Raw genomic sequence first — 9818 nt, forward strand, 5'->3', positions numbered from 1 at the left:
AATAAGTTGCCGTTATTCCTGATCTCACAGATATCAGGGGAAGTGGCATTGTCCACAATATGTGAGATGCTACAGAAAAATAAACTTTTGAGTGTAACTGTTCAGCAGTGGAACTCTCTGCCCCAGAGTGTAGTGGAGGCTCCTTATTTGGAGGCTGGATGGTCATCTGTCAGGGGTGCTTTGAATGAAATTTTTCTGCTTCTTGGCAAGGGATTGGACTGGATGACCCATGAGGTCTCTTCCAACTCTATGACTCTATGACTCTAATGGCTTGTGTTAAGATACAATTCTCCACATAGCAATAGAAACACACAATCAGGATGTTGCTCTTAGCTAGGAGTCAACATTTGCAGTGCTTTTCATTCCCCCTTCTCACCCTGATCATACTTCTACAATTATTTCTACTAGACAATGTTCAAAGCAGTATTTATATCAAGGGGAAACACACACTGGTGAATTCTGACATTAAAGAATCTAGACAGGCCTTAGAAGCACTAATACAACTGTTTCAGAGAAACCTAACATATTCTCACCCTGAAGTACACACTTGGCCATAAATTACACCGGTTACATTTGCAACCTCAGCAGATAAAATGAGTGAGAAATCTCTTAGCTCATCAGGAGCCTCAAAGCTCATATGCAAGCAAAGCTAGCATTGACATTAACAGGGTTACAATAAACTAAATCTACAGGCTCTGGGAGAAGTGTTCCCTTTGCCGCCTTATTTGAACAGTTTTGTTGCCGCAATTGGTAGCATGCTAAATATTCAGCGCTACTTCATCTAGACTAATTAGAGTTCATGGTTTAGAAATGACAACAGGAGATTCATTACGAAGAACATGAGCCCCATTTGTTAACAACTGAATCCTGAGAGAGGCAGATCTTCCCCATTAACATCACTGCCAGTGTCGCTCGGAATAAGACCCATAAAACATATTTGTGTTCTGCTTCTTTTTTCCCTTTTTATTTGCACTGATGTTTTTCATTTCCCAGCCTCCCCTCATTTCTCTGCAGTATTGTGTAGCATTGGGGAATGCTCCCTGAATCATACAACAGAAGAAAACAGTGTTCTCTAATAACAGTAAATTTGAAATGAGCCAAATCTGCAGAAAAAGGCACGCACCACTGGAGGGATACATGCTCAGCTAATTGCAAAATGGTATGCAAATTGAAAATGCTTGTGAATGTTAACATATAAACAGAATGTTTTGCAAGGCAACTGAAATTGTAATCATGCAGAATCTTAGCATTTATTTCATACGGGCTGAGGAACACTTTCTTCTGGTATTGTACCAATGTCAGAATTGGTATGTTAGAGATAATTACTTTCTGCCCTCCAATCCTTATATCTCAAGAGATACAAGTGCAAAGTCTGAGTAAATTTGCTCAACTGGTACACAGTTTTAATAATCTCTAGAGAAACAGCATGGAAGCAAACATCTGAATTCTGCAACAAGGAAAACCTTTTCATTCTCATTTGCTTTCTTACAGAGTGTTGATGGTAGCATACATAATAAGTATTCAGTACTGCGTCTTCACTGGCACAAATCAACTAGTCTAATTTACAGAAGAAACACTGGACAACAAAACCTAAGTCAGGCAAAAGTCTTTTTATTCAGACAGATTTGGAGCCAGGAAGCAGCTGTGAAAGGATCTTTTCAGGAGAAGCAGTACTATATCCTACTTTTTTGTGGTATTGAACTCTTTTAACATCGCATGTCATTATAATATGACAGCTTATTTAATTTATTTTACATTATTATTTCATTTTATAACCTGTATTTTAGTAGGATTTTATTTTAACCTTGTAAGACACCTTAGGAGCTGCACTGGGAGAAGAGTTGGGGGAAAAATAGAAATATGTTTCAATCAAAGTGAACCACAATTTAAAAAAATTATTGATGTCTCCCGGAAACCGATGCTTACATTGTACCCACTACCATTAGTGAGACTTGGATTATGGCCCAAATTTGTCAAAATGTTAATTACACCATTCATGCAAAGAAAGACTCATGCAATTTTAAATTTGCTACCACTTTAAATAAAATCCACCACCAGATCTATGAATCAGAGCTTAGAAGAGTTATTTTTTGGACAACTCACATAGTCTCCAGCCACTATAGTCCAAAATGTATGTAACCTTTATAAACTCTGTTAAAATGTAGTCTTAATATACAGCATCATAGTAAATGTACAAAATCTGGGAAATGCTTTTCCTACACAAAACCAAAAGAGTCAAATCAGTGAGCACACATCTGGCAGGGTTGCCGGCCATTTTCATTGCAAGCGGGACATCGCAGAGCTCTGTAGGATTCTTTAAATCTGTTAGCCAACATTGAAAACTTGCTTCCGTGGCACACAGAGCAGGGTGCAGAGCCCGATCCCTTGCACTGGGAGCAACTGTTCTCATCCTCTGCTTCCTGAAACAAAATGGGGTGATTAAAGAAAGTTTCCTTAATAGTAATTTGCACAATGCTATAGCCAAAGTAAATGCACCTTATAAGGTAAATATAGTGGAAACTGCATGTCTGTCTAAAGCAGAGGCAGAGTTCTCCTGTGCTGATGTGATATGCTAATATTGTTCTGTTTGTAACCAGTCCTACAATTAGGCACAGCATGTAGCAGAGGCCCAGAGAAATGCAGGTCTGTAGCCACTCCTTCTCATGCCCCTGACCATTCCATTTTGCTCAAGAAGAGAATTACCATATGTACATCACAGAGCCTAGTCTAGACCCCTCAACTTTGCCTGTTGCCTTGAAGTGTACAGAAGAAAAGATATCATCCTTTTTCCAGTGTAGAAATAAGACTCATCTACCAACTTGGCTGCAGTACATAGAACAGAGAGTGGACTATTATACCATTTACCATTGGCAGCAAAATGTCTTGGTCCAGCTCTAATTGTACTCCATCTGAACAGGACCTATCTCTGCATGTGTGCAATAAAGTCTACCACATTACAAAATAATCCAGAGCCACATAATCCTGACTGATTTAAGCCTGTGACAATATTTGAGGAGCATCTGCACTTGGACATGTACTTTTCCCCCAAGGGATGGGAATGTCCTTAACTCTACGATGTTATCCACAGGAATGCTATCTTTAGAAGTCAGGGTAACAGAGGCTTTTGCAATATGTTTGCAATTGTCTATTATTGACACTTGTACATTTGTACTAGAGATGTGGTCAAGAAACAAAGGCACAAGCAGGAGTTTAATCAAAGTCCACCTCCACTCTTTTTCTTTCAAATCCCTAATCGGTTCTCTGCCAGCTAAATCCAAAATATTCCCATTTAGCTGCCCACTGTAGTATGCATTCTAGGCACATTAGCTTCAACTCTCTTAGGTGAGCTTGACTTGTGAATTTACAATGAGCTTTGATCACCCATTGTTCCCCATCAACCAGTGTGATCATACTAAAGGCATCTCTCCATCTGCATAAAGGGAGATGGTAGTTATGAGAACAACTATAGCTGACACTGTGCTGTTGCTCCAGCGTTACCTAAAGGGCACACCCAGGCAATTTTGCACTGTGCCACTTGGGCAAAGCAGTTTCACATAGCCACCTTAATTAGGCTACTAAAAGGAGATAGCATTTAAAAAAATGATTTGTGGCTGCAACTGACACTTCCTTCAGACTTCATACATTGCCATCATAGGCAGCCAAGACAGATAGGAATGATTGGTTTACCACAAGCTGGCAGAAAGGGAGGCCCTTATCCACCTTTTATGCTTCTGACCCTGAGATTAATTGTTTATCTGTGAAAATATAGATAATATACCAGCAATGTATGTGCATGTGATTAGTGCAGCCCACACACATCCGCAAACTATTCCCAACCTTCATCAGTCTTTTCTGCTATCCACATCGTACCCAACAAATGGAACCTTTTTCCTATGGATATGAAAAGCTAAAAAAGAAACAACTGGCATTTCTTGGAGCACAGCATTCCATTTCTGGGGTGCAGTCATAGAACTGCACCCCAGAGAGTATGTAGTAGTACCCTGGAGAGTATGTAGTAGTACCAAAAAAAATAAAAGCAGAAATTGGGTCAAAAATTTTCTTTTTAGTTTCTCATATTTTTTGTTGTGGCATGTGGTTTGGGGAAAAGAGGGAATTGTCCATAACAGAACACTTCTCAATGGCTGCTGCTGTCCTTTCACATGTTATTGGACAGCACCTCCCCTGCATAATTCGCCATTGGCTGTGCTGGCTTGGGATAGTGGAAGATGCAAATCAATATCATATGGCAGTTCCCTGTCATTGCTGTATGCAAGAGGCAAAGCCAAGGGCATACATGGTGTGCTTCTCAATGAGCAGGATCCATGTTGCAGATGTGCTGCAAAAAAAATGGGATAGGAACATGTGTGTAATTAAGCAGGGAAGAAGAACATTAATATTTCTTGTGTGTTGCTTGCTTTTAAACACATTGTCCCTACCTGTATTCTTTTCTTGAAAATAAGGAACAGAATGAATGACTACAACAAGGACCGAAAACAACCAGTTACCTCACCATCTGTGTGTTACAGGGACTCATAGTGCCAGAGCTGCCTATGCAATGCTTCTCCTTGGAAAAATGTGGCTTAGGGTACCATAATTAGGCCTCAGCACTAGTTAATCTTTGGTGCTTTACCTATATACACGTGTTTGTAGTTGCATAGCACATGAACCAGGAAGTTCCCCTCATGTGGGTAGAGGTTTTCCTAACCTGTGTCACTTAAGTCATAGAGATACAGACCTCATTGATGCATTCTGAGCTGTCATCTATGCCTTTTCCGATTTTGATGGTGCAAATCTGTAAGGTTGATTTTCAGACAAAGGGGTAAGTCAATTAAAATGTCTTTCTTTATAGTATCAAGTAAACTGCCATTAACATTCCATAAACCCTGAATTTCAAAAGCCCTTATTAGGCTATCTGAGAAAATGCTTTAAAAATTCTCTTTTCTTTTAGTCTACACATTTATTTTAACTTACTTTACTTTTGCCTATGAAGGATTCTCTCAAATACAATACAGCATCCAATATATTCTAGGACTTTGCATAGATTTGCAAAACTGCAGATAATAGTGAACACTGTTGAAAAAAAAGAATTTTTGGCTCAAGAGTACTGTAGAGTTGTGCTGGTGGACCTAGAAAATGCCTAGAGGTCACATATTTTTGCCAGACAAGAATAAATGAAACTATGGCTAGTGGCTACTAGTCCCACAAACATAGGGATTTACATCATGTAGCAATTGCTACTTCTTTGCTTTTGAGATCTTCCTGCTTTGAGTTTTATTTAGAACCTCATCAGATGACCAGAGACAGTTGACAGCGGTGCTGCTCTTAAGGGCAAGGCATGGAGACTTGTTTTGCTTTGCCTCATTTCACTCTGCTAGCCGGCAATCACATGGATGGAAGTGCAGTGCACACAGCTTCCCCCTGCCACCTAGGCCTGGAACTGGCAACATGGGAAGCCTCCTGTGTTGCCTGGATGGTAGAGGGAAGTTGCGCACATTTTATGTGCACCTTGCTTCTATCTATGTGATTGCCGGCCAGCGAAACAGAGTGAAATGAGGTGAGGTGAAACAACCGCTTCCCTGCCTCACCATTAAGAATGGCACCACCATCCACTGCCTATCTGACAAGGTCCTATAGACTAAGCCAGCCAGGTTCTCTGCTAGAGGGAACAGTTATGCAATAACAATTGAGGTTCTGGCCACATCTAGGGTGATGCTGGAAAACAGAAAAGGAAGGATCTTGCTTTACCTGCTTGTGCTGATTGTGGTCAAGATCATTTTCAGTGTCCTTCACATTCCTTTCGGTTTGGTTGCTACTATTTCCTCTTCCTTCTTCACGATACATGAAAGAGTAGTCATCAATACCTTCATCATGCATGATTTTTCTCACCAACTCTTTCTTAGTCATTGGTGTTCGAATGATTTTCAGATTGCTGGTGTAGATGATGATTTTTCCAAAATCTAAAATGGGGGGAGGCTGATATAACATTGGATACATATGAGTTTTAAAATGGTCAAAAGGCCTTTGACTGTCTTAGCAAACTCCATACAGTGCTCAGTTCTGACAAGCTTGAGTCATTTGTAAATTGGATGTTTGTAACTTGGGGCTGCCTATAATGATGCATCCTCTGTCATTCTACTTTTTAGCTGTTTTTAAAATGTTCCAGTTTCTCTCTCCACCTTCCACTTTTCCTCTGATGCTGAGTATAAAATGCAGAAATATTTTTCACTCAGTTAACTCAAGAGAAGACAGGAGAAAGGGGCAGATTTTGAACTTCCTGTAGGCTCAAGTAAAGCAAATTGTTATAGGAGATTATGACACTATAAAGTGCAGTTTAGCTAAGGGCCTTTAAAATTCTCCCTCACAAAACTATAAACCCCAGAATTCAACAATCAGACTGTAAAGAAAGAGAAAGTAACAAGTATACATGTTTCCACAACTAACAAAAGTCGAAAGGTTAAAGTAGAATACATTGAAACACTGAATACTACACCTGTAACACTAAGTTAAATAAACACAAGTGAAATGTTACTTTCAATTAATATACTACCTCTACAGTCTTTTTTTATAAATAAACTCTAAATTTGACTTTAAATATGGTATTATTTTAACTCTGTTTTTGTCTTTTATTGTGCTTTGTTGTGTTTTTTTTTACAATTCAATGTTTTATACTATTTATCTGTATTGTTTCATTTATTGTTTATTTTTCTGGCATTGAATGTTTGCCTTTTATGTTGTAAGCCATCCTGAGTCCCCATAAGGAGGTGGGGTGGGATATAAATAAAGTTTGTTTGATTGATTATTTTTACATATAATTCAATTCTTTTTACATATAATTCAATATATATATCCATCTCAAAGGATCACTAATTTCCATTCTTTTTGGAATGTATACCAGTTTCTAGGTATGCAAATAAGAGCTGGATAACTTAAGGCCCTCCAGATGTTTTTGGACTTCAACTCTCGTCATCCCTTACTACAGGATAAGATGGCGAGGGCCATTGAGACTTTGCAGTCCAAGGACATCAAGAAGGCTCAGATTTTCCACAAACCTAATGTAAATTATGATGAGGTCAAGCCTGTGTTGTAGAAAGAAGATAAACATGGTATTGCATATATTTTTTTGCGTTTCTCAAGTAACAGTACTGGAGAACTGAAGAATTTTCTATGACGTAGGATAGTTCTTTGACAACCCTTGAACTGCTATGGTTCAATACTGTGGAATAATGATGAGAATTATACTTTTATATAGTCTCTATAGCCTTCTCTGCCACCGTGTAGGTGTCCCATTAAACTACAATGATTCCATAAGCTTTGAGCCATGGCAATTAAAAGTAATGTCAAACGGCATTAATTCTAGAGATGAACACTAGACTATATTCTGTTGGGTTAAGTTTTCAAAGTTAGGAAGAAGACTGAATGAAGATTGCTTCCTAAATCTTGGCTTTTTCTTCCCTGTTTATTTTTTAAAAAACTCATTTATAGTTTACACATTGAATACCCCAGAACATTTACCTACCCACATGTCCTCACTTATGAGGTAGCAACAACAGTGATTGGTACTGTTATATTATCCGGGTGGAGGCCAAAAGGGGTCCTGGACATGGAAGAATGGTCCATTTTATGGGGGGGGGGGGGGGAGTTGAAGGAGTTAAACCATTTCCCCCTATTATTCACCCCACCCATTTCGCCATTGTGAAAACAAACCTCTTGTATGAAATAGGAAGTGGGAAGGGGAAATGAGCAATGAAAATGTGGGAAATGGTTTTCCTCCTTCACCTCACCTCCCCCAATAAAATGGACTACCTTCTCGGTCTAGCGCCCACTTTTGGCCTCTGCTCAAATAATGGAACAGTACCCAGTGGTCTGTTCTCCATCTACTGGGAAGCAGCTGACTAACATTTACACCCTTCCTCCAGTGAGTGATCTCTGGGTCGACAGTCAGAAGCAGGGTCTCTTTCTCAATCCTCCTTTGCACTGGAGATCATTCACAGGAGGAGGGGTGTAAATGATAGCCAGTTGCTTTCTAATCAACAGCAGAGCAGACCCCTGTTGCTCAAAGTAGCTACTGCCTAGTCAGTGAGGACTGAGGAACTTTTAGAATCTTTAGATATTCCCTAAACTAGTGTATATATAGGGGTCATGAATATGAACATATGAACCAGTCATGATTACAGAAATACAGGTTATGCATTCATAACTGCCTTAGTGAATTGCAACTGCTAATATTCACTTAACTCAAATCCTCCACCACTACCCCCCCCCCTTTTATTTTTTAGAATCAGCAAAACAAAGAAGAAATATGACCTACCATATGACTGTCATCCGGCTGGTCATCATTCAGGAGGGAAGGGCTACTTGTGAGGGTGTATTTATTCCCCTCTCTGAATACACTTATTCTCTGTGTATTCAGTTTAGTTGATGGATAAAAACTGGTTTCTGAGGCTTCACCAATCCCAAAGAAATGGCTTCTCGGTTCAAAGTTCCAGTGTCGAAAACTATGAGGATATTCCACCTGCGGGATCTCGAGTTCCTGCCCATCTTCATAGACCTGCTTTAAGACACGACCACTGTATGCCGAGGAGATTTTGAATCTGACTTTTCGAGATCTTGCATCATGCCTCTGATTCAGTTTCTTCTGAAAGTCATCCATGGATCCAAGTTTTGGATGCTGCTTCCCAGAAATTAATTCAGCAAGGACAGTGTTGGGCGTAGACAAGAACCTGCTCCCAGTCAGGTAGGCAATGTATAATTCAAAGGTTTTGTTCACTCCTCTCACATTACAGTATAAAGGGACACCTTGACATTAAACATTGATGGGACCCCAGAAAGGGAAAAACATATGCTGTAATGAAGTATAAGAATAAATGTGTTTAGATGAATCAATTGGTTTATCATATGTTGCAGTGTTCTGTGTTTTAAGGAACAATATGTAAAGCATTTGACAGCTAGTGGCAAATAGATGTATGTGCATATTTGCACCAATTTCTTAGTAACAGGAAATATCATTTCAAGCAGACAGTATCCACACATTATTTAGCTATTGCATTGCGTCATCTCATCTGAAATAAATTAAAAGAACAAGTAACAGAGTATTAAACAATGTATCAGCACTGAGCTAAATAATTTATTTTATCACAAAAGATAGCAAAAGATGATAACTTGAATCCTATTAATTAGTCCCAATTATAGGAGACCCATTCAATAATTAATTATTGATATGTAAATCAACATGTCAAATCCCAAAGACTGAGGTTTACGTTGTTGTGAAATGTGAAAATAGTACTGTATCTCCCAAGCTGAGTAATAAAATAGGCAAAAGATGAACAATAACCAGTAAAATGTCCCCACCCACACCAAGAGTCCAGCAGAGAAAAGGAATATGATTAGTCTTCTTTGGAAAACATATAAAGTAGCTGTACTTACTAATACTTGATCATAGTCAAATAAGTGATCTAAGGGAGGAGAGAGAGAAGAAGGAAAAGCAAGCAGTTATATGTTAGCATGATACAGGAAGAGAGTGGGTGTGCCTGCAGACAAGCAAGCTCTCAATTACCTAGTATCAGCAAGACATGCAAAGATTGCTAAGACCATCCAAGTTGAAACTAACAATAATATCCAGACTAATCATTGCAATTATTTCTCAAAGAGAACAAAAACTTTCAACTTAAGACAAAACATAGGTTGGAGCCATACCCCAGAGAGCAAAAAATCTCAGACCACAGCCTCCACACTGCTAACTCAGAACAAGGGGCCATTGATGTAACCCTCTTGTGCATTTAATTCTACTCTTAGTAAACAATACAGCATAATTGTTACAG

General features: G+C 39.0%; 1 protein-coding gene across 2 annotated transcripts; it reads right to left on the reverse strand.

Annotated features, from left to right (window-relative positions):
• Positions 1 to 993: 993 nt before the first annotated feature.
• GRXCR2 (glutaredoxin and cysteine rich domain containing 2) lies at positions 994 to 9594 on the reverse strand. Of its 2 annotated transcripts, XM_060765168.2 has the most exons (5): positions 9424 to 9594; positions 8309 to 8842; positions 5746 to 5973; positions 4736 to 4792; positions 994 to 2420 (listed from the first exon to the last, which is right to left on the reverse strand). In XM_060765168.2, the coding sequence occupies exons 2-5, from the start codon at positions 8648 to 8650 to the stop codon at positions 2241 to 2243; spliced, it is 807 nt and encodes a 268-aa protein (XP_060621151.2). In that variant the 5' UTR covers positions 8651 to 8842; positions 9424 to 9594; the 3' UTR covers positions 994 to 2240. The 2 variants fall into 2 exon arrangements, with proteins under 2 accessions (XP_060621151.2, XP_060621152.2); XM_060765169.2 differs by lacking the exon at positions 9424 to 9594 and having other exon boundaries at positions 8309 to 9052.
• Between the last annotated feature and the right edge of the window lie 224 nt (positions 9595 to 9818).

Source organism: Anolis sagrei, chromosome 2 (genome assembly GCF_037176765.1).
Source record: "Anolis sagrei isolate rAnoSag1 chromosome 2, rAnoSag1.mat, whole genome shotgun sequence".
NCBI lineage: Eukaryota > Metazoa > Chordata > Lepidosauria > Squamata > Dactyloidae > Anolis > Anolis sagrei.

Excerpts from the sequence above, each read along its gene's own strand:
- GRXCR2 (XM_060765168.2), bottom strand. The coding sequence starts at position 8,650 with ATGGATGACTTTCAGAAGAAACTGAATCAGAGGCATGATGCAAGATCT. Across the intron at positions 5,974-8,308 it reads AGCCGGATGACAGTCATATG|CCTCCCCCCATTTTAGATTT; the intron begins GTAGGTCATATT and ends ATGTTATATCAG. Across the intron at positions 2,421-4,735 it reads GCTCAGAATGCATCAATGAG|GAAGCAGAGGATGAGAACAG; the intron begins GTCTGTATCTCT and ends ATTTTGTTTCAG.